Source organism: Leptopilina heterotoma, unplaced genomic scaffold, assembly GCF_015476425.1.
Source record: "Leptopilina heterotoma isolate Lh14 unplaced genomic scaffold, ASM1547642v1 Lhet_208, whole genome shotgun sequence".
Taxonomy (NCBI): domain Eukaryota; kingdom Metazoa; phylum Arthropoda; class Insecta; order Hymenoptera; family Figitidae; genus Leptopilina; species Leptopilina heterotoma.
In genome coordinates this window covers 34,174-60,359 of record NW_025110923.1, presented here as the reverse complement: position 1 = coordinate 60,359, position 26,186 = coordinate 34,174, and the positions used below count along the sequence as shown (strand labels likewise).

Sequence of the window (26,186 nt, the reverse complement as noted above, 5' to 3'; positions counted from 1 at the left end):
AGAATAGATATTTTTTCCAAAATTTAGCAGATTCTTTTGAAATGTAAAATATTTGTCAAAAATGTAATAACACTAATTTTTTATGAAAAATCTCATGTTTTTTCTAAAGTCGACTTCAAAATTAATGAAAAAATTTTTTATTAAGTTTTTCTCATTTCGAAACAATATTAGTGCTGCCATCTCTATGGAGCTATCACGTACTATTATGTCGAGCCAAAAATTAAGAATAATTAATAAAAATTGTTATAAAAAATTGTTTGTCTTCAATTTAGAAATGAACAATACAATACCAAAAATCATCATTTTTGATATTGTAACAACTGACATTCACTTCATGCAGTTGTTACAATTTACATGCTGTCACTCAAATGCTTCTAGTTAATTAAATAAAACATACAGGCAAACCTCGCTACGGCGGAAAGCAATTAGACGATTCCGCCGTAGAGAGGTTCGTTAAAATGCTATTAGTGAGTGAACGTTCAGGGATGTATCAACCATTTTAAATCATATGATCTTTAAATATGAGATAGAAGTTACGATAATTTATTAATTACCTTATTTAAAAATATGTATTAAGAATCATTGAATTCTTACAAAGAATTTTGTCAAAAAATTTGAGAATAATTGAATTCCTTCGCAGAATTTTATTATTTATGAAAATAATCGAATTTTCGCGAAAAATTTAATTAAAATTTATAAAAATCTTAATTAAATTCTTTTGAAGAATATCTTTAAACTTTTTTAAAATAATGGAGTTTCTTTAATAGTTATAATTAAAAATTTTGTCTGTTAATAGGTATAATTTTAAATATTTGATTTTTAAAGTTTATTAAAATTGTATTGAAAATAATTGAATTCCTATAGAGAATTTTATTATTTATAAGAAATAATTTAATTTTTGCGATGAATTTTAAATATAATTATTTTTTTTAAATTACTTTGATTTGTTATTCTATTTATTTTATTATTTTTCATGTTTACCCAGGTGCGATTTTTTGGTCGGCCTATAGTTGGGCCAACTTTTACAAAGTCGGTCCAACTTCTCGTGCCAGAGGTTGGGCCAACCATACAGATGATAACGGTTCGCCGTCTAATGGCTACGATGGTTGGCACGACAACTCATAAGGAAGTTGGCCCAACTTAAAATGCATATGTTGTGCCAACTATACATTTCAATGGTTGGTCCAAAGACTGACGCCAAAGTTGGCACAACTTTAGATGCGTAAGTTGGGCCAACCACAATTTTCAAAGTTTGGCCAACTTCAACAGCCAAAGGTAAAAAATTATTAAAAAACTAAATTATTTAAACAATTAACACGTTATTATTAGCGGGAACATCAGCCTAACCCCTTAACTGTTTGAGGAAAATACAACATGATTGTCCCAAACTGCCCAGCGGAATCTGATACTTTTTCAAATAGTATAATATATTTAAATTATAACTAATTATTCAATTATTTTCTAAAATATCATTAATGACCCTTATAATTTCTTATAATATTGATATAAAGAAAAATATCTATCAATTTATATACAAATTATATTTATTTTGAGTGATAGTGAACACGACCCACGGGTGGGTCGGAAAGAGTTATGGCCATACTTTTTCACGACCCACCCGTGGGTCGGAAACAGGCAACGGGTTAATATAACCTTTACATATTATTATTAAACACAATCTCATACATACATTTTCGAAAATATCTAACGCTCGCTGGGATCGAACCCCTAAGGGGCTATTCATTAATTACGTAAGGACGATTTTAGGCAATTTTGACCCCCCCCTCCCCATGTAAGGATACATAAGATTTCTCGGACCCCTCCTCCCCCTTCTTACGTAGGAATTTACCACGAGCTTGCCTAAGAAGCGTCGAATAATGATATATCGTTAAAAACGGTTTGGGGATGGGTGGCCTTCTTGGGTACCCTTACCCTAATTAATTAAGCATATTTTTAATAAACAAATAAATAATAGAATTGTAGGTAATAATAACTTATAGGTAATTCTTTATTTTTTATGCAGTTTACTAATAAAACCTTTTAACATATTTCATTCTAAAGTTAAAACAATGAAATAACACCTTTAAATTATTTAAACAATTTTAATTAACAAATGCCTCATATTGTTAATTTTTACAAGGAAGTCATCATTTTTTACACAAGATCATTTTAATATAATCAACTTACATTTAAAAGTAGTAGAATAAAAATATAACTATTCAATAATCGATTATTTAAACAATATTAATTAAATTAACAAACGCTAAAAAATATTAATTTCAATATTTAACCCATTAAGTCTTATAAAGAAACTAATCATTGCATTAAAAATTAAAAATTGGATTAACAGGCAAACCTAAAAAAAGAGGTTTTTTGTTTATAATTTCCAATTTTTTAACACTAATTGTTGAAACAAATTAATAAAACCATTTTATTTTTAAAAACTGTTGTCGCCAATCGATTCTGTGCAAAAAATTAAGAAATTTTAGTACCTATGGATTATTTTTTTGTCCAAGTCGTATATTGTTCACAAAATTGTTTTGAACAAATTATGCTGCATAAATGATGTTTCATTCCAAGGATAAACAAATGGATTTAAAGTAAAATTAACAATTAAATTTATAGGAAAATTGTAAAAATTATTATATAGGGGAGACTGGGGCGAAAGGTTAAACTGACAAAACAGTTAAAATTCATTAGATTTTGAACGGAAATAGTTAGAGAATTGCAATTTTATTTATAGAAGGGTATTATCACCCTAATTAAATGTCCGGAGTTATGTGACATTCTGATCATTTTTGTGGTGTCCATATTTAAATTTTTCTTCACCCTACTTTTGAAAATTTTTTCGTAAAAGAAAATATCAACTTTTAAGTATATTTTTTGCATTTATTCTCACCGCGATTGTTTTAGTGTATTATTTGGGTCCCCTGAAGAGATACCTAAAGGTGTTTGCTAAATATCTTTAGTCAGATTTTTTATATTTGTTGTTAAAGCCAAAAACGCACCCTGGGACGAAAAGTTAAATAACGTTGTCTGAGATTGTCGGAAAAAGGAAAATTGATAAGATTGAGGGGAATGAACTAGTGAGAGAAATTTTATTGTGACGTATGAATGACGTATAAATGACGAATGTGAACGAGAGAAAGGGGGAAAATGCGACAAGAAAGCAAGTAGTTATCTCCGTACCACTGGTCGAATTGCCAGAAAATTCAGTCATGTAAATTTCATATATAAATTCAAATAAATCCAAGTACTTATATTTTCATTAATGAGTTTCATTTTTCACTAATACGCTATACGCAACATTTTGGTCCTTCGAACCGGATTTATCCAATAATTTCGGAGGAAGATAGTGAAAATTCGTGTGAAAATGATAAGGTGCTTGTGAATCATAAAAGGACGCTATCAAGCACATGGCGACGCTTGATCATTATCGGAGATAGCTCATTTTTATTGATACTATTTATGGAAACTTTTTAAACTAAATCTTGGGATCTTATCTTTTAATCAACTGACTCTACATTGAATTTTAACTACTGCAAAAACTATCTAATGGAAAGGCAATCAATCTGAGAAGGAAAGAATTATCGAAACGAATTATCAATTGAAAGAGGACATTAAGAGGTGTTATTGGCAACTCAACGGCTGCTCATCGGACATTATCTCGGATGTTGTTTGGTTAATTGTATTTTTTTTATTTGATGTTTGCTCCTGTGAACTAAGCGCAACTCATTAGGTAAGATTTAACTATTTTTTGTTGTTATAAATAAAGTTAGTTCGATTCGACCAAAGATGTCAGAACTAGAACGAAAAAAGAAGCATCGTACAGCTGTAAAATCAAAAGCAACTCGTTTTAAGACTTATGTAGAAGCATATAATCCAGATGTTGAAACAATTTATGAATAAGAATCGCGATTAGAAAAGTTCGAACAGCTTTGGTCGGAGTTTGAACAAATTCAAGGCGAGATTGACTCGATTTTACCTGAAATAGAATATAGGGAGTGGGAGACTTTTGAAAACGCCTTCTTTTCCACGCAAAATATCGCGAAACGTAAAAGGGCTAAATGCTTAGAGCTCTCGAGGTCTACACAGTCAAATTCAGAAGCGGCCATATTGACAAATAGAATTAGTGGGGGTTCATCATCGCATGCGCGACTGTCTATTATCACTTTGCCTAATTTCGATGGTAGTTACGAGCGATGGCAAAGTTTCTTTGACACTTTTAATGCGATGGTTCACAGAAACACTTCTCTTGACACAATAACAAAATTTCATTACTTACAATCTGCGTTGACGGGTCAAGCCAAAGAGTATATCAATTCATTTGAGGTGACTGAAGATAATTATTTAATTGTTATTGAATTATTAAAAAAACGTTATCACAATTCTCGATTAATAATAAATCATCACGTGCAACAATTGTTTAATTTGCCTCAAGTGACAAAAGATTTAGCAGGCTCATTACGTACTTTATCCGATAATTTACAAAAACACACGCGCATACTCAAGCAGCTGAAGGAACCGGTCGACACGTGGGATACGTTGTTAATTTATTTAGCTTCTACAAAACTTGACCATGTTACGAAAAGAGAATAGGAATTAAAGGTTGTGTCAGATAAACTATCAAAATTTGCGGAATTTATCGATTTTTTGGAAACGCGTTGTCAAATGATGGAAGCTATTTTGCAGAATGCTTCGCATGCTACGGCAACTAAAACAAATTCGAATCAGGGAATAAAACGAGAAACAAATAAAACATTAATTCATATGGCATACTCTATATGGCGGTCGGTAAAAATTCAGCTGATTGCTTATTATGTCACAAGGATCATAGAATTTACGTCTGCCCGAATTTTCGCGATTTGTCGGTGGAAGATAGAAGATCGAAAGTTAAAGTACTTAATTTGTGTTTTAATTGTCTGGGCATAAAACATGCAGCTAGAGATTGCAGATCTTCACGTTTGTGTAGGCAATGCAATCAAAAGCATCATTCTCTATTACATTTGGGCAATCAACTTGAATCAGATAATAATTATCAAAAGTCAAAGGAAGTTGATAAACAGGGTGACGTGAATTCAGGTTCTAGTGTTTCTGTGAACATGTTTGCGCACAAAGACACAGGGGAGAAGGTTTTGTCAACAGTGGCGATATTTATTCTAAATGACGTGGGTAAAAAAATCAAGGTAAGAGCGCTGTTTGATAACGGATCTATGGTAAATTTTATGACCAGGGAACTTTGTGAGCAATTAAACTTAAAGGAAAATCAGGTATCGCATACTGTATCGGGAATTAATTTAACACAGACGAATATTAATTCATGTACTTCGGCGACGATTAAATCTGTACAGAATTCGTATAAAGTTAGGACGGAATTTTTCATCACGAATAATATTTCTCAATGCATTCCGATAAAGAAAATTTACATTAATTTCTTATCCATTCCTCAGCAAATCCAACTCGCAGATCCCGATTTTTACAAGCCTCAACCTGTTGATTTTCTTTTAGGCACTACTATTTTTTGGGATTGCTTCGAGCCTGAACAAATTAAGCAGGGTCACGGACACCCGGTGTTGCAGCTGACAAAGTTTGGATGGATTCTTGGAGGTCATTTATCGACAGCTAACGCTAAAACTAAACAAACAAATCTATTCTGCGGATTTTTAAGCGAAGCATCGTTGCATCAACAAGTACAAAGGTTCTGGGAAGTCAACGAGGGAAGTGAAACGAAAATGATGTTGACTGAGGAAATGGAATGCGAGGAGCAATTTTTAAAAACATGTAATCGAGCACCAGATGGAAAGTTTGAAGTCATAATTGCCTATAAAGAAGAATTTTGAGGAGCTTGGAGAGTCACGAGCGAATGCTGAGAGACGATTGCTAGCAATGGAACGACGCTTTAGAAAGGATGATCAACTGAAACAACGGTATAAGGATTTTTTGGATGATTATCTCAAATTGGGTCATATGTCTCGAGTAAAGGAATCTGCAGAATCAATCAATTACTTACCGCACCATGCGGTGTTGAAGGAAGCAAGTACCACAACGAAGCTAAGGGTGGTGTTTGATGCATCGTGTAAAACATCATCTCGGTTAGCACTAAATGATTGCATTATGACTGGTCCTGTGGTGCAGCAGGAGTCAGATTATTAAAATTCAAAATGTCGGATCCAATATGGCGGACTTATTTTTTAAAATTTATCCAATTCACTTGAAACTTGTTACTCGGGGGTTTTTGGGGTCGTTGATTATGAATCCAACTACAGATTTTTTATTTTGACATATTTGTAAGCAACGACCCCGAAAACCCCAAAGCAATAAATTCTAAGCGAATCCAATCACTTTTTAAAATAGTTGTTTTTACGGACTGTGTCAGTCAATTTTTATGATTGCCAACTGTTAAAAAATCATTTTTGATGGCTAATTTAGTTTGTTGTCAGCAATATCGCTTTATTTTCTTAAAGTACAGGGTTCAGGCTTTAATTTGACTCCTATGACAAGTCTCTAGCACGTCGGATTTACCCGATAGAAATTTACAAAAACAGCGAAAAACATGATTTTTGGGAATTTACCCCCACTTTTCTCAAAATCCTGACGTGATGGGAGGTTTTCGTTGCCAGATTCGGATTCAGCGCACCAAATACTGCGGGAAATGACTTCTCGATCTCAGATAACGGAAATTTTATTGTTTTGCAGGCTTGTGTAATGGGTGGGGCGAAAAGTTAAATGTATTTTTACATGCTGTTAAATTTTCTTTTTTATTTTTCGTTCTTTTGGGTTTATTTGTTTAAAAATTATTTATTTGACATTAGGAAAGTACTCTGTTAAAAACAAAACCGCTCACGTGAAATAAACCAAAAAAATTTTTTTTTTGAAATTTCAATTTATTAACTTTATAACTATTCTAAAGCTTTTGTTAAATAAACAAGATCTTTTATTAACTTAATCACATGTTTACGTATACTTTAACTTATCTACTACTTAACACCTATCAGAAAATAGTTTTAGTAGGCTAAAAATGGAATTTAACATTTAGCCCCAGCCATTTAAGTTAAGGCTATGTCCAAGTTGTGAAATGTAAACAAACCAAAAGGTCACTACATCAGCACTAAAAACGCAATTTTGTGACATCCAATTCTCCCACAAAAAATAACATTTTTACACTTTCTTTACGAAAATGGAAAATTAGAGTATCAAAGTTTCCAAAAAAATCATTTTTGACTATGAGCAATAAAAAGCAATTAGTAAAATAACTAATTAAAATGACCTGTAAAATGGCATTTTTGACGCGTCGCGAAAAATAAACTGTTTGAGTATATCAACCGCACTGACGATGAAGAAGTTCCATGTCAGCGATTGGACCTTCAACATGTGGAAAGGGAAATTTTTCCCTTTCCTCCTTAAAATTACAAGAGAAAGGGTAAAAACTTCTTCATCGTCCGTGCGGTTGATATAGTCAAACAGTTTAATTTCTCGCGACGTGAACTCTGCTGCTCGCTGCGCGTGCGCAGACCGTACCAAGGTCACAATGACATGACCATGCAAAAAGGCACATTCTCTTTTTGACTGAAACTCAGTGGTTTTCTCATTTTTTTCAGTTATTCAAAGTTTAGTAACCAAATTCGATACTTTAGTTCACCATTTCTATAAAGAAAATGTGAATTTATCTTTATTTACGCAAATGGGAAGCGCGAAAAAATGTTTCATTATAGACCGAATAGGGAAGCATTTTTTCGCTATTCCCATTTGTGTAAATCAATATAAATTCACATTTTCTTTATGGAAATGATGAACTAAAGCATCAAATTTGGTTACTACACCTTGCATAGTTGAAAAAAATGAGAAAACCACTGAGTATCATTCAAAATCAAAACTAAGAATGCATTGACAGCACCATGCGAAAATGCACATTTTGTTTTCGACTGAAACTTAGTTATTTTCTCATTTTTTTCAGCTATGCAAGGTGTAGTTACCAAATTCGATACTTTAGTTTGCCATTTCCATAAAGAAAATGTGAATTTATATTTATTTACGCAAATGGGAACCGCGAAAAAATGCTTCACTATTCGGTCTATAATGGGGCATTTTTTCGCTGTTCGCATTTGCGTAAATCAATATAAATTCACATTTTCTTTATGGAAATGGCGAACTAAAGTATCGAATTTGGTTACTAAACTTTGAATAACTGAAAAAATGAGAAAACCACTGAGTTTCAGTCAAAAACAAAATGTGCCTTTTTGCATGGTGATGTCATTGCGACCTTGGTACGGTCTGCGCACGCGCAGAGAGCAAAAGAGTTTACGTCGCGAAAAATTAAAGTGTTTGACTATATCAACCGCACGGACGATGAAGAAATTTTTACCCTTTCTCTTGTAATTTCAAGGAGGAAAGGGAAAAATTTACCCTTCCACATGTTGAAGGTCCAATCGCTGACATGAAACTTCTTCATCATCCGTGCGGTTGATATACTCAAACGCGTCAAAACTGCCATTTTACAGGTCATTTTAATTAGTTATTTTACTAATTGCTTTTTATTGCTCATAGTCAAAAATGATTTTTTTGGAAACTTTGATACTCTAATTTTCCATTTTCGTAAAGAAAGTGTATAAATGTTATTTTTTGTGGGAGAATTGGCTGTCGCAAAATTGAGTTTTTAGTGCTGGTGTAGTAACCTTTTGGTTTGTTTACATTTCACAACTTGGACATAGCCTTAAAAAAAACAAAATTTTCAAAAAAAGTCAAAACATGTATTTTATGCGAAAATATCAGAAACTTTTTTATTGAAAGTTGAAGAAGACAAGTTGCCCTACAATATTGATATATAAATATTTGCATCTAAGCGTATTATATTGTCTAAAAAAAATAATTTATGCAAAATTTAACCTTTCGCCCCAGTCTCCCCTACCTGTTTTTTGGTTTTAATTTCCAATTGCTTTTGCTTGGGATGAAACACCATATTTATTCAGCATAATTTGTTTAAAACAATTTTGTGAACAAAATACGACTTGGACAAAAAATGACCCAAACTAAAATTCCTTAATTTTTTACACAGAATCGATTCGCGTCAACAGTTTTCAAAAATTGTTAAATGATTATTAATTTGTTTAGGCAATTGCAAATTAAAAGCAAAAAAACAGGTATTTCTTCTATCCGATATGCCTATGAATCCAATTATTGTTTGTTAATTGTAATCCTATACGATAAATAATTCTATTATTTATTTCTTATATTAAAAATGCTTAATTAACTAAGCAAATTAATTGTTTAAGTGAAGTCTGTGTATAAATTCGCTCCCGGGCGAATGTCGACTTTAAGTATTTTTATACGTAAGAATGGCTTTGACCCCCCCATCCCTCCGACGTAAGGCCATGTAGAGATTTTCCAAACTCCCCTCCCCTAAAAACCCTTATGTAATTAATGAATGGCCCCTAACCTAACGCACCAAAGACTTATACACTGACCACTACGCTACGCTCACATGGGAGTGCATAACGTAAAATGTATATTAAAGCTGCAACCGTTGGGCCAACCGTGGCCCAGAGTTCGGCCGACCAAAATAATGTAAGTCAATTAAACTGCGTTTCACAAAGTTTTGCCAACCGTCGGGCCAACCGTGGCCCAGAGTTCGCCCGACCGTTTAAGTCAATGAAACTGCGTATCTAGAGTTTTGCCAACTATGGCCCAGAGTTTGGACGACCAAAAAACTATAAGTCAATTATACTGCTTTTCTTGAGTTTTTCTAACCGTCGGGCCAACCGTGGCCCAGAGTTCGGCCAACCGGAACCGAAGGTTGGTTAAACTCTGCACGTAATGGTTAACTTGCAAAGTCGGGCCAACTGTGGGACAGTGGGGCAAAAGTGGTTTGTCGTGGACAAATCAGTCTAGAGGTTACAAATATTATTAGTTTTTAATAATTTTTCTTTAAATGAAAACTTATAAAATTGCGCATTGATCTGTGGTCGTAGAATTTTGAAAATTGTTAACAATTTTTATTTATTTAACAATAAATATAAAAAAAGAGAGAAAAAAAATTGTATTCAAGTATATTTTTTATTAAAATGCATTTCTATTCATCTATGTTACAATAATTGAAAAAAAAGTTTCAGATAAACAATATTTATAAGTGTAGACTAAATAAAAAATTTATTTAATTAGTTATAAACAAATAAATTTACGACACGTACTTTTTAAGACAAATTAAAGTTTTTATGTTTTTAACACAACGTTTTTTTAAATAAAATACAAAGATCTCATTATTTATAAGTACTACTCGTATAAAATAATTATTTAATAAAAATTTGTTTAAAAAATGTTAGTTAACAAATGCATAAAACAGTCAATTTGAAAGATAAAGGGTTCGTTTTAATTCACATTATTTACCAAGGAACAAAAGTTATTATAAATACATTTTATGGATATTTTCTGCAAGATTCCAATATTATTTTATAAACAATAGTTAATTAACAAATGAATAAAAATGTCAATTTCGAAAATAAGTCAAGATATCAGATTTGATTATTTTATATGGAAACAAGTCATAATTTGATAAATTGCATTCTTCAGTTTGTTTATTATTTTATAAACAATAATTAGTTAACAATCACATATCTTTCGTAATTATTACCACACTGAGAGAAATTCCTGGTTCATACAACCAAATTTTCGTGGTGAAAAACGTCTTTGACTACGATTCAAGTTGTTCGAACATGACTGAACATAGTTGTCTTGACGATAAAACATGGTTAATATAAATTTAATTCCTGGTTATAGTAACCAGGATCATGGTTGACACTGAAATTGTGGATGGGAATGTAAAGCTATAACAGGAAACAATATGTTATCTATGATTAAGAGGTTAAAATTATATATTTTTTCATCTTCTTATTTTAGAATTTATTTTCACAATACTTATAAATAATGTAGTCCATCCTTTGTTTTCATAAAAATAATTTTAAAAATCGTTAAAAACATATAGGTTATATGAAATCATTAATTGGATTTATCTAATTAATTGTCAACAATACTGTCACTAAAATAAGTAAAAAGATTTACATCAACAGCATCATATTCACTTTTACTTTACACACTTTTGTTAATAAGAAGAAAGATGGAAAACCATAAAATACTTTAAAATAAAAACTTGATGAGTGCATTCTACGTTGTGTTAAAAGTCAAACTATAGCAGAAAGTATAAAGACGTACTGCGCTTGCTCCCGACTACTGAAATCTAACAAATTGACTGGTTACTACAACCAGGTTTCATTTTCCTACAACTTTTCACTAAAGTTGTGCTATAACATGTGTTCGTAGTTGAAGACAAATTTCACCACAGATCATGGTTGTCACAACTAGGATTGTTTTTTTTGGCAATTTTAGTTAACATAACTAAATTTCTGGTTACTGTAACCAGAAAACATGTTACAAAGACAATTTTAAGTTGGTCCAGTAACTGCATTTCATTAACCACTTTTTTCTGGTTGTATTAACTTGGGTCCATTTCTCTCAGTGCACCCAGAGACAATTTATTTGGTTTATATCGAAATTTACTTAAATTTTGTTAAATTGCAGCACCTACAATTGTTTAAAATGATGATAATAATTTTGTTAAAATTCTTAATTAACAAATACGTAAGTTTACTAATTTTAAAACTACGAAGTTCGTTTTAATTTATATTATGCGTTAGTAAACTAAAGCTCTTAGCTTAATTTTTTAACTGATTTTTTTGAAAAGCTGTTATAAAAATTTTAAGGGCTTTATGATGTACAAAACCCGATCAGCCATTTTTAATTTTGGAAAAAAAGGGTTAACAAACTGTATGATTTTTTTTAAGGTAAATTCAAAAATTGTTGTAAATATGCAGTTAAATAAATAAAAATTTAATTAAAAAAATAAATTAAAAATAACTTTTGTTCATTAGTATATAATGTGAATTAAAACGAACCCTTTATCTTCCAAATTGACATTTTTATTTATTTGTTAATTAACTATTGTTTATAAAATAATATTGGAATCTTGCAGAACATGTCCATAAAATGTATTTATAATAACTTTTGTTCATTAGTAAATAATGTGAATTAAAACGAACCCTTTATCTTTCAAATTGACTGTTTTATGCATTTGTTAACTAACATTTTTTAAACAAATTTTTATTAAATAATTATTTTTTACGAGTAGTACTTATAAATAATAAAATCCTTGTATTTTCTTAAAAAAACATTGTGTTAAAAACATAAATACTTTAATTTGTCTTAAAAAAGTACGTGTCGTAAATTTATTTGTTTGTAACTAATTAAATAAATTTTTTATTTAGTCTACACTTATAAATATTGTTTATTTAAAACTCCTTTTTCAATTATTGTAACATAGATGAATAGAAATGCATTTTAATAAAAAATATACTTGAATACAATTTCTTTTCTCTCTTTTTTTCATATTTATTGTTAAATAAAAAAAAATTGTTAACAATTTTCAAAATTCTACGACCACAGATCGATGCGCAATTTTATAAGTTTTCATTAAAAAAAAAATTATTAAAAACGAATAATATTTGTAACCTCTAGACTGATTTGTCCACGACAAACCACTTTTGCCCCACTGTGATGTGGGCACTAGTACTTGCCAAAGTTGGGCAAACTCTGGCAAGCAAAACTTCGCTTGCCAAAGTTGGGTCAACCTTCAAACTCTGGCGGCCAACCCAAATTCGCACCTGGGAATATATAAAATATAGCACAAAATAAACAAAAATTATAAATCAAATATAAATTAAATAATTTAAATAAAAAACATCCATATAAAAATTACAATTCAAAACTTTTCGGCCCTGAATTTCATGGCACTCACACAGTCACAACTCTCACTGATATAATCCCTTCTACTTCTACCTGGCGAGTTTCGGCCGTACATTTGAACTTTGAGTGGTAAAACTCGATTGAACAGTGAAAAAAAATTGTTTTGCTTGTCATTTTTTTTCTTTTGAGTATAATTTAATTTTCTTTCTTGGATCTTGTAGATGGTCTTGTCCTCTTCAAAATCCAGTTTGAAATTTGAAAAAATATTTAAAATTATAAAAAAAGGGGATGATTTTCTGAAAATAAATAAGATTTTCAAGCAAAACAATTTTTTTTCACTATTCAATCGAGTTTTACCACTCAAAGTTCAAATGTGCGTAACTTCTTTAAATTTAGCTTTTTTGAAAAATAAAAAAATACGTGTCTCTTTGTTTTTCATGTACAATAACATATTTTAGCGACAGCTAAATCTATAACTTGAAGTTAGTCGACCTGCCTGATTTGAAATGGATTCAGTCCTTATAATAATTAGTTTCCCTTGAGGAACATCTTTTTTTGGTATATAGAGTAATTCTCCGGTTACAGATTTGTCAACAAAAGTCCAACTGAACTATTATATACGTATATATACATATATTAGAACTCCAGAAGCAATGCTTAAAATTATACAATGAAAAGGCAAGAACAAAAGTAAAGGTAATAAGAAAATTCTCTTTCTCTCTCTTTTTTTCTCCTTTATTCCCTCTTCTTTTGAAATTTTACAGATTTGATATTAAAACGCCAACGAAAAAGGTTTGGGGTCATTTTATGAAAAGTCTCTCCTTCGAAATTTTTATTAAAACCATTCCATGCGCCAGTGTCGTGAGAATTAATTGAAGTCATTTTCTTCGCCAGTCTCTCTCAACATATATAGCATAAAAGGCGAAAATGACTTAAATACTAATGGACAAAGAAATGAGAATCTTTCTTTTATAAAGAAAAATTTTTTAAAATTATTATATACCATCTTAATGAACATGTCTATTTTTTTAATGACTAAAATATAATCTAATTTAACTTAAAAGTCATTTTTATTAAATACCTTTTTTATCCTTTTTTCTTTTCTTCTTCTTTACTTTTTATCGTTTTTAATTTACGATCGCTTTTAAATTTTATGTTGCTAAATATTTCTTTAGAGTTTTTAATTTATTAAAATTAAATCCATTGGATTAATTCTTTTATTAATTTATGGTTTTTTTTGATTGGATATAAATTTTTGAGTGTTTAAATCTATTTAAAAGATGTTAAATCTATTAAATAGTCCTTTTTTCATTAATTTGTGGCTATTTCTATTTTTAATTGATTAGAAATTTTTTAGTGAATTAATCTATTAAATAGACTACTCTCTTGAGAGAGAGAAAGAGAGAGAGAGATTTAGGAAAGTTATCCTCGTGAAACGTATTTTGAAACGTATCCTGAATATTTGATCTTACCACGTGACAGATCCAAGGATGTGATTTTCCCTTGTAGAGGTATGTCATTCGAGCTGGATTCGGCCCTGGAATCCCAGAATCGTATCCTCTTGTCAAAGTGGCCACTGATTATTGTCGATCCAGATCCATCGGACGTGACGAGATCGTTACAACTCGAACCAGCGAATTTCGTTTCTATACCTGAAAACAAAATTCCAACTTTGTATCATTTATTCGAGTAGAATATTTTATTACAGTCAAAACATTTTACAAATTATATTTAATAAAATTAATTTCCGTTTGGATCATAAATGGGTGATTTTCAAATATAACTGTCATATTTGCATGACCCCATAGATAAATAACTAAAAAGATTATTTTTTTTGCCAATCACTTCATAAATCACTTAATGGATGGAAGTCTCTTCTTAAATATATTTAATATTCAGTTCATTAACTAATCATTATCATAGTTAAAATTAAAAAAATAGGGTAAAATTGTCAGGTCCGTGGCAATCGTTTTTTTTAAATTTTGTTCTGAAATTGTTACGTGATCAAATATTGAGAATATATTTTGAGTACTTTGTAGGTCACATCTAACTAGATGTTTTACATATGAAAATATTTTTATTGTAATGATATTCTACGTACACGAGCACTTTTTTTATGTTTTAAATTGTTAATTACTTTGTACCTTACACATGTTAACGAAATCGTGATTTTATTACTCAATTTTATTTTTAATTGACTTCTACTTGCATTATTTTGAAGTGCGAACATTGAAAAGAAAATATTTATTCGATTATTTATTTATTTACGTGTTGTAACTGTGAAACACATGTCAGGACCGTGGCACAATGTCGTAAAATTAATTTACTATAATAAATATTAATTTAAATTTTATTTAAAAATTACTTAAACATTTTTTTTCTATACATTTAAATTTTAGAAATTTAATTGATTAGGGTAAGTCCGGGGGAGATGGCCATAGCTTTTTATAGTTCTGTAAAAATTATAAAAAGGCGATTTATGTCTAAACTTTTATTGATAACACGTGCAACACATAAAATGTGCACTAAGTTTTGACTTTAGTTTCTAAAAGTACTTATCGAAACTAGCAAAAACCTATTTCACTTTTGCTAGATTAGCTTGGATTTGAATTTTATCGAAATATGAATTTATTTTTAATTTTCACATTTTTCAGTTTTCTGATACGGGCGTGTGAGAACACTGGTTATTAAAAGTTTATTAAAAAAATTCGCAATGGTCATAATTTAAAAAGCAATAATCCCTCTTTAATTCCAGACAAAAAAAAAATTTGGTCGAAAATTGTTCCAGTTGCGATTTTTTTTTTGACTTTTTGACATTTTTCGGTTTTTTGAAACGGGCGGGTGAGAACGCTGGCTATTAAAAGATTATAAAAAAATTCGCAATGGTCACCATTTGAAGAGCAATAATTCCTCCTTAATTTCTGACATTGAAAGAAAACTTAGTCAAAAATTGTTCAATTTATGAATTTTTTTTGGTACTTTTTCAAATTTTTCGGTTTTTCTAATACGAGCGGGTGGGAATGCTGGCTATTAAAAGTTTATTTAAAAAAATTTGAAATGGTCATAATTTTAAAAGCAATAATACCTCTTTAATTTCTGAAAAAAATTTGTTTAAAAATTGTTAGAGTTATGAATTTTTTTTACTTTTTTTGAATTTTAGGTTTTCTGATAACGGAAGTGGGAAAAGTGACTATTAAAAATTTAAAAAGTGAATTCGTAATGGTCACATTTTGAAGAGCAATAATTCCTTTTTAATTTCTGACAAAGAAAAAAAAATTTGGTCAAAAATTGTTCCAGTTATGAATATCTTTTGCTACGGGCGGGTGGGAACGCTGGCTATTGAAAGTTTATTAAAAAAATTCACAATGGTCAAATTTTAAAAAGCAATAATTCTTTTTTAATTTCTGACAAAGAAAAAAAAATTTGGTAGAAAATTATTCGTGTTATATATTTATTTCTGTACATTTGTATACCTGCGGTCCTGCCGAACCGCAGGTTTTGATTTTTTTTGACGTTTTTCGAAACCAAATATTTCGAATCAAATTTTTTTATTCTAGACTATACTATATAGTACTGTAATATACTGTACTATACGATTTTAAACAATTTATTTATTTAAGAACTGTCATAAAATTATTATTTATAAATTATTTAGAGAATGCTTTTACTCGAAAATTAAAAAATAATGGAATTGTGGAAGAGTTGCTTTTGTAGTTTTTTTTAAATAATTGAAGTTCAGAAGGTTTTATAATTAAAAATGTTAATTCTTGTTGGAAAATAATGATGATTAAATATTTATTAAAAAAAATTAATGATGATGGCGCCACTAGCGAATTCCAAACCCCTTGGCGGGAAATTTAAATTTTTATTTTTAAACTTTCAAGTGGGTTAGGAGGAGTGCTCTGTTTTACCGACAGGGTTCAACGATCAACGATAGATGGCGCCACTAGCGAATTCCAATCCCCTTGGCGGGAAATTTAAAATTTTATTTTTAAACTTTCAAGTCCACCATTTTGCTTTACCGACAGAGTTCAAGGATAAACCAATAGATGGCGCCACTTTATTTTTTAAATTTCGCGGATGTTGCTTTCCACTATTTTGTTTTACCGACAGGGTTCAAGGTCAACCTAATAGATGGCGCCACAAAATTAGTGAAAAGATTTATAATTAATATATAATTTATAAGACTTTTTGAATTTCGCGGTCATTGCTCCCTACTATATTTTTCTACATAGTTTAAGGTCAACCTTATAGATGGGTCCACTAAAATTTAATTTTACAAGCGTTGCAAACTACTATCTTGATTTTTAAATTTCCCGGACCTTGCTTGTAAATAAAATAAGTTTAGAGTTCTACAATTAAAACTGATGTGATGTTTACTAATGCAATAAAAATTTATTGAATAAACAATAAGCTGTTTGAATTCAAATTAAATTACACCAGATCGGTAATGCAGATTTTTACTTTATCAGCAGTCGTTAAGGTAGGGATCTGACAAAACATTTTGACTCGATCGATAATGTAGGAATCTGTTTTACCAACCGAGTTAGTTTTAGGTTAGATCGCTAGATGGCGCCATTAAAATTTAATTTCACAGGTATTGCAGTCTACTATTTTTTGTTTTTAAACTTCCCGGGCATTCGTGTCCACCATTTTGTTTTTAAAACATAATAATGCAATAAATGGTGCGTGTTCTTGAGTATGAAATATGATAATAGTAAGTAAATAAAAATTATATAAATATTTTATACCATTTTGACATCACTTTAGCATGTTTATATTAAATAAATTATTCTTCTAATTTCTATTTTTCTAGAACCTTTTTTCCGAACTCTACAATAATATTTTTCTCTTGAATTTCTAGTTTACTAATATTATTTTTTCATAACATTACTAAACATAACCTTAAAATCTATTGTATTAAACATAACCTTAAAATCTATTTTATTAAACATAACCTTAAAATGTAAACCTTATTATCTAACGTAATACTAATGAAGGTATTTAATTAAATACAGTATTAATAACATTTCATACATTTATTACATTCAATATACAATATTTACACTTGTTTTATTTTAAATTCAATATGGTTGTATGGACCACCAATATACTTCAGCCGTAATTGTCCAGAACTAATAGCTTCTTGCATTTGGTCCAAGCATATTGAGTCATCAGTGAACATTGGTACAAATCTTGAAGGTAGGAATGTATTGAATTTTTTATCCACCTCAACGACGACCTTGACTCCATACTTGGTGTTAACGACCTGGATCTTTGTTATAGGATACTTATGTCCAGGAGTCAGCTCGGAAAGCGGCTTCGTAGGTAGGAAAGCATCCATGCGACCAATGGCGTTGATTTTTGTTAGATCCATCTTTTTTTAGAGATAATACTTTGTAATGTCACAAAACAGAATGAGCTTTACAGCTCAAGGAGCCTCTATTTATACCTGAATATCATGCATTACCCCCACCATTACTTTTACGCATGCGCATTACCCCCACCACTAATTCTACGCATGCACATTACCCCCACTTTTATTTATTAAGCCACGCCTACTTTGTGACGTCATAAGACAAGTCTAGACTAGTTTTAACATGTTTAATAGTTTTACACATGTGTAATAAAGATAATAGGATAGGAAAGGGTTAATTAAAGTAAACATTAATAGACATTTAATACATTTATTCATTATATAGGAAATTTTAACAATCATTATAAAAATCTTTCAATGTACAATCATTGTCAACTTCATCATTATTTTCTATATTATTTCGTAGTACATTCGATGGTTGTATCAACCAATTTCGTAGATTACATACATTTTTCACAGCACAGTTGCTAAAGCTACGTGTGTGATTTGTACATGTAGATGAACTTTCTACACTGAAACTTTTTAGCGACGGACATTTAAAATCATCTAAATTAAACACATTTGATGTATATTTTTCTAACCATTTTTGTTTTTCTAAACCTTTTACATAAATAGTAGGTGTACCTATTAATACTTCTTTTATTATAGGTTGTAATTTTTCATAAGATACGTCACCAGCAGCCCAATCGATACCATGATAATTATTTGTAAGCCATCGATTCTCACATTTGTATCTTGCAGGTAATCGGCTCCAGGCATATGGCGGCTCGAAGAGGTAGACCAATGGATGAGCATCTTGTTGAAGTGGTAGAATCGCCAACTCTTTGATGACAAACTCGTTGTAAGGTCTTTTGAAGCATTGAATATCTACGACGTACCCCATGGTATCTGAAATAGAATAATGGCTCAAGCCTTAGAGAGACGCTCTCTTTATAGCCTTTCCCCCACCACTCCAAATACCCCCACTACCGATGTCGTCTATGATTGGTCATTATTTCTACCAATCACGTTACTTTTTTAACAACGCCGCTGATTGGTGTATACTGTATAATGCGGTCGTGAATTATAAGGCAATATGCAGCTGTATTGGCTGGAAAATTTTTATTTGCTTCAAATTCTAATCGCACATCTACAGATGCTTGTTTTAGAAATTCGTTTTGTTTTGAGCAATCAATAACAGCCAATGGTGCATAATCTTTAAAGTTATTTCTAGTTAATAAAGGTTCAGATTCTTTTCCATAGTAGGATGGTTGAAAATTACAATACATATCATATAGTATGGAAAATTTGTTTTGAGTAAAATTTAAATTAAATTTTCCATAAGGATAGTACTGTGAGTTTAAGAAAAGTTAAACATTGTGAAGATTACAGGCATCAAATAAATTTGCATACCTTCCTTGATCTTCTTTTCGATTTGTTTGAAAACCAAGAATAACATATCGAGGTTTTTCAACTTGTGTTAAAGTTTTTACAGTCCACACATGCTTTTGAGTGGCAGGAATCATAGGATACTCATATAAATCCCATGATCTAAAACTCATTGTTATAAGTGAGTCTTTTTCAATGAATTTCAATAATTCAATTTTTTGGCGATCATTTACCATTAAATATGGAATCAACCATTCAACTTTATTAATTAAAATTTTAAATTCTTCACGCTCAGATTCTCCAATGTTTACTACAGCATTGAGATCAGTACGAGATCTTGTTAAAATAAGTTCATGTTTTGCATTTACAACAATCTTTCGATAGTCTTCAGCAAAACCGATAATAATCATACTTAGTGGAATATTTACATCAAAATATCCAGCATCATTTGTTACTCTACTATTATCATCACAAGGTAGATAACCAGCATTTTCCGAGTAAATCATTTGATTAGGTGTTTGAGAAATTAGATTTATCATTGTGGTTGTAATACCAACATTTTTAGAGCGATCAATTTCAACACCATTTAATTCATAACGAATCTCATTAAACAGGTAGGAAATACCATTGCTAATTAACTTTGTATTAGTTACAAGCGTATTGTTTGGCTTAACAATTTTGCCAGTGACGTGTAAAGTACTTTTAGAGGGAAAAATGTACAAGTCTTGATGTTGAACTGCAATTCGAATCTCGTCACTGTTATTAAATGCTGATGACACGTATGGTTGATGTGCATGAATCTCATAGTGTGCCACAGAATTATTAAATTTAACTGGACTTAGAATGTTTAAAATTTCTTCCATTTTTGTTACAACAACAAATAAAAAGTATGTGAAAAATCAATTTTTTCCCTTGTTTTCTTGATAAACTCTTAGGCCGAGCTGCTTCAGAAACAGTATGTTCTGAGATGTTAGTCTCTTGCGAACTGATTGAGGAATAAATGACTTCTGACATGGCAACTCTTTTATATAGCTTCCACCAGTTTTTCTATGAAATACAATTCCCATTACGTTGATTTAACGTGTAATCGAATTGTTATAGTTTCACCTCTAAAATTTATTAAATCTCCGTCTTGATTAACGATTCTTACTTAAATATTATGTATTTTCTTCACGGCGATTGGAAGGTAAATGACGTGAGATGGAACTTCCACAATCTTATATCCAGCTGGAACAATTGGAAAAAATTCGTGAATTGTGTGTACCTTTTTATTATTTATGTATGCACCAGTAGTAATGTTACATTCAATTCTGATAGCATTTACCTTAAGAATGGCTACTGGTACATCTGACGTATGAGCCTTATTAGCTGTCAGTATTCGTGGAGTAAATCCTAATAATTTACCAATTGAATCGTTTTGTTCAAAACTCACTTCAAGGCTACTTGTTATTTGACTACGTAAAGTATTATTGTTAGGTTTGATTCTTACAATTTCAGATCCATTTTCAATAGAGTTTTGAATATATTATTCAATATCTTCAATTTCATAACTTCCAGGGGGAATAGTAATCACTTTATCACCAATAAAAAATTTATTTTTACCTTGATCAATATTAGGAATTGAATTGAAGGTTAGTAATTCAACTAAGCCAAGTACATAATTTTTGTTAGATAATAATTCTATCGGAGGAAAATATTCTGCCTCCAGGACAGATGAATTGCCTGAGATAGTCAGAGTAAAAGATTCTTCCATGTTGATGGCTTTTTATAAACTGATTAGGTGGAATGACTTACAATCACTTATATAGAATATATTTTTGAGTTATTTCAAGCTGTCCACATAAGAATTTTAGACATAAATGACCACAATTAAAGCTATTATAATCTTGATAATTTTGATGATTATACTGTATTAAAGTATTGTAACCTAAGTAATTGACAAGTTCATAGGGTGGTTGAAGATTACCAAAACTATCAAAGTATACTGCTTTATTATTAACTTTTTTATATGCAACCCAATGAGTTCCAGAACCATCTTTATCATCTAAATTAATAATGGCTGATTCATTTTTTCGAGGACCTCTTATAGGTAGTTCATTTCGCATAAAAACTCCTCGAAAATGGGAAGTTTTTATTTCTTTAGCATATTTAAGTAAATCTAAATCTGTAAGTGCTCGTTGAGGCAGCTTTAAACTTTTTTTTTGTACATCGTCTCTTAATACCTTGTCCTTTAACATATGGTTTCAAATGAAGTCCCAAACCTTGTCGGTATGGTTTTAAATGTAGACCTTTACCAAGTGCCACTGCTTCCAACTCTCTATTGTGACGCTGAGCTTCCTTCAACTGCTCTTTTGCTGCACTTGCATCATTAACAGCTTTTGCTACACCAGCAGCTCCCCCAGTAAGTGCTCCAAGTGCACTTAGCCCAGCAAAAATTGGAATTAATGGTAACAGACCACCAACTTTTGATGGCACAGGTAGAATACGAGGTGTTAAAACTTTTTCTCTACCACCTGCATTTCTTACAGCTTTTCGAGCTGTTTCAATAGCTGACTTTATTGTTGACCGAGCATCATTACCAGGAATTATTGATTTTCTTGCAGCATCCACAATTTTCCTAAGATTTACTCGTTTTTTTTATTTTGTCTTCTTCTTTACTCCCATTCCAAATTTTGATTTTGCTTTCATAGCGTTTGTTATTGCGTAAGCTGCAGCTCTTTCACTATATCGTGCGTCTGAAGCAAATACACGTTGCCACGCTTTGTCAGCTAATACTCTATCAGCAGCGTTTCTTTCTTCAACGTTTTCTTAATTTTTCGAGTAAGCAATATCGTGCTCTTTACAAGCGGTGTCTAATGGATTAACACCTGGATCACCTCGGTGCAGACGTTTTGCTAACTTTGTGCCCGGTCCACAATATTGATAACCCGGCAAATGTAATTCAAATGGCAACTTGTTTATAAGTTTATTAATTAAACCTTTTCCTTGAGAGTGATGATATATAATCATACCTTACTCTGTGAAAGTTAAAATTAGAATGACTTGTGAGCTATATAAGCGCCGTATTTATACCTTTAGCGGCAGTGTAAATCAGGATGCGGTTCAAGGAACAACTTCACAAGCTGCCAGTCGTCAATCTAGACTCGATTGTTGAACAACAAGACAAGAAAGTGAAGCGTCATGGTAGCTTGTTATCAGGTAGTATTCGAGCTATTTTTTGTGGACTATCAAATTGTGGAAAGACAAATGTACTACTTTCTTTAATTTTACATCCTAATGGTCTTAGATTTGATAATATTTACTTGTACTCAAAGTCTCTACATCAACCCAAGTATAAATTCTTGGAACAAGTTGTAAGTAATGTTGAAGGAGTAGAGTATTTACCATTTAGTGAGCATGAAGAAGTCATTACTCCTAAAGATGCAAAACGGAATTCAATATTTATATTTGATGATATTGCTTGCGAGAAGCAAGATAATGTAAGGGCATTCTTTTGCATGGGTAGACATGTTGATGTTGATTCTTTTTATCTTTGTCAAACATATGCCCGCATTCCTAAACATTTGGTACGTGATAATGTTAATTTACTAGTTCTTTTTCTTCAAGATGAGAAAAATTTAAGGCATGTTTATGATGATCATGTTAATACTGACATGACATTTAATCAATTTCAAGAACTATGTGCCACATGTTGGAATTCAGACAAGTATGGATTTGTAGTAATTGATAAGGATTCTGATTTAAATGATGGAAGATATAGAAAAGGATTTGATAGCTTTGTAACACTATAAATATAAGATCATCCCTAAAATATTGTTAGTTCAATATGAAACCTTGTAATAATAACATGTTTCATAAAGAAAAAGAATATCTTCATCAAATTGCTAAAGCTAGCGAGGCAATTAGGCGAAAACATCGTATGTTAAAATTAGGAAAAGAAGAAGCTGAAAGTGTGTTGAATAAAACTTTCAAACCGATAATTCAACACTTACAAAAAATTATCAACTTGACAGACAGTGAACATGAAAATGTCAAGATTGAAAATGTTAAGATTGAAAAGAAAGAGCAGAAGGAGGATGATAGCATAAACTATGAAAGTAAAACTGAAAAATCTCCAGATGATAATAAAATAAGTAATAAATTTCTATACTTATTAAATCATAATAGAAAGCAATGTTTAGATTCAACATACGGCATACGTAAGCTAAGTGATGGATCACTTATGATTGGTGATTCACCAATAACTCTTGAAGATCAGTTTGTTAAAATTGGTGATAAACGATATCTTCAAACACCTGGATTACTTGAACTTTTATTCAAAAGTAAACCTACCAGATCGTTTATAAGTGAAGCTGATGAAATGAACTATAAAGAGATTCTGATTGCTACTAATGCACACAAAAAGAAGTATAGTTCCTCTGAATCTATACGTACAGATAAGAGTTACAAGTATTTGAATTTTATATCTCAATTCTTCCCTCGAACACCTACCAAACAGCCATCCGTAAGCGGTAGTTCATTACCTAAATTTATGATTACAAACAAAAATTTTCAACGAGAATATATCTATTGGGATGATCTAAATGAGTTGGTTGACCGTCTTAGACTATTAATGGCTTCTCAAGCTGTTGGAAATCCTAGTCACAATAATGAAATCATGTCTATCATTGAGGAACTACGTGAAGCTAATTATTAAGATGTGTTTTAGCAAATATCATTCATTTCAACAATGAGAAATGACGTGTTCGGACATCCTCTCAATCAAAGAGGAACAGCAAGACGAGGGCCTCCTGGAGTTGGTTTTAAACTTAATTCTCAAGGTAACTTTGACGTTGAAGGAAGAAAACTCTCTAATCTTGCTAACGCTGAAGAAGAAAACGACGCTGTCAATTTAAAACTTGTACGACATATGATAAAACACGAAGTGCGTTTATTATATGAAGCTAGTGCCTCACTTAGATCAGAGGTGGACAATAACAACTTATTTCTAAAAGTTCTTGAAGACTCTATTTCAGAAAAAATAAAAAATTTTGAAAAAGATATAAATCAGGACTTATCTTATCGGACAGCTGAAATTATTAGTGAATTGGATACTCGCTTAAGTGCTCTCGAGAATGAACAACAAAAAATTAACAGTAGTGAGTGAACTTCATACTCAGGCTAGAAAAAATTATCCTCGACGGCGAGTTGAAATGCGTGATATTGATGAGACATGGCAAGCAGATTTAGTAGAAATGATACCTTATTCAAAAATAAATAAAGGTTTCAAGTATTTACTAACAGTTATAGACATATTTTCGAAATATGCTTGGGCTGTTCCAGTAAAAAGTAAAAATGGAAAAGATGTTTCTAATGCAATGCAATCTATATTTGCTAAAAAACGCATACCAAAAAACTTGCATAGTGACAAAGGAAAAGAATTCTATAACTCACAATTTGAAGCATTAATGAAAAAGCATAAAATAAATTTTTATTCAACATACAGTAGTATGAAAGCTTCCATTGTTGAACGGTTTAATCGAACACTAAAAAGAAAAATGTGGATGCAATTTAGTTTACGAGGAAATTACAAGTGGTATGATATATTGCCTACTCTTATTTTCAACCACTGGGTTACAAAAAAATGGTCATATCGTGTTTATTCAAAGTTTCCTGTATTTATTTAAAGTTTAAGTGTCACTGAATAAGAATATACCAGAAAAACATTTTTTCATTCGGTCATTCCCTTAAAAAACGAGTTTAAAGTTTCAAAAAACCGTATTTTTAGCACTTTTTGAGGCAGCGTAACAAGAAAACGCAACATGATAAAAATCTCTACAAGAGCTTAAATAAAATCTTAAACCTTCAACTTTAAGGCTCAGAACTGAAAAGTACTTAAATAATCAATGAAAACCTCCTTAATCAAGCAGTCGCTACATAAAATTGTCAAAAAAAGCTAGAACAGGAAGCAATTGGTAAAAATCGATTTCCCTAACCGGATTCGGTTGCAACTTGTTACTTGAGGTTTTTTGAGGTTTCTAATGACGAATTGGAACTTAGATTTAAAAATTTCAAAATGGCAGACTGAAAATAATGAGTTCACTTAATTTTTCAAAATTTGCGTTGATAATTTTAAAAAATTGAGTCTGCCATTTTGAAATTTTTAAATCTAAGTTCCAATTCGTCATTAGAAACCTCAAGTAACAATTTGCAACCGAATCCGGTTAGATGAATCGATTTTTACCAAGTGCTACTTAACCCAGCTTTTTTGATAATTTCAAATAGCGACTGCAGGTTTTCAGTGCTTATTTAAGTACTTTTCAGTTCTAAGCCTTAAAGTTGAAGGTTTAAGCTTTTGTTTAAGCTTTTATAGAGATTTTTATCATGTTGCGTTTTCTTGTTACGCTGCCTCAAAAAGTGCTAAAAATACGGTTTTTTGAGACTTTAAACTCGTTTTTTAAGGGAATGACCGAATGAAAAAAAGTTTTTCTGGTATATTCTTATTCAGTGACACCTAAACTTTCAATAAACACAGTAAATTTTAAATAAACACGACATGACTATTTTTTGTAACCCAGTGTAATGATACAAAACATAGAACAATTGGAATGAAGCCTAAAGATGTTACTTCAGAAGACGTTGAAATTTTAAAAGAAAGGATCTCTAAACTGAG

At 30.9% G+C, this 26,186-nt stretch overlaps 2 protein-coding genes across 2 annotated transcripts in view; both read right to left on the bottom strand.

The window, feature by feature from the left end:
* LOC122501304 (autophagy-related protein 16-1-like) overlaps positions 1-26,186 on the bottom strand; it is a 109,519-nt gene that overhangs the window by 67,245 nt on the left and 16,088 nt on the right. The window contains exon 3 of the mRNA XM_043610648.1: positions 14,262-14,441. Coding sequence (XP_043466583.1) covers positions 14,262-14,441 — 180 coding nt within the window. The remainder of the gene's footprint in view (positions 1-14,261; positions 14,442-26,186) is intronic.
* Positions 18,467-19,264, bottom strand: LOC122501309. Its single transcript, XM_043610655.1, has one exon. It carries the CDS (start codon positions 19,047-19,049, stop codon positions 18,498-18,500), a length of 552 nt encoding a protein of 183 aa, XP_043466590.1. The 5' UTR covers positions 19,050-19,264; the 3' UTR covers positions 18,467-18,497.

Excerpts from the sequence above, each read along its gene's own strand:
- LOC122501309 (XM_043610655.1), bottom strand. The coding sequence starts at position 19,049 with ATGGGGTACGTCGTAGATATTCAATGCTTCAAAAGACCTTACAACGAG.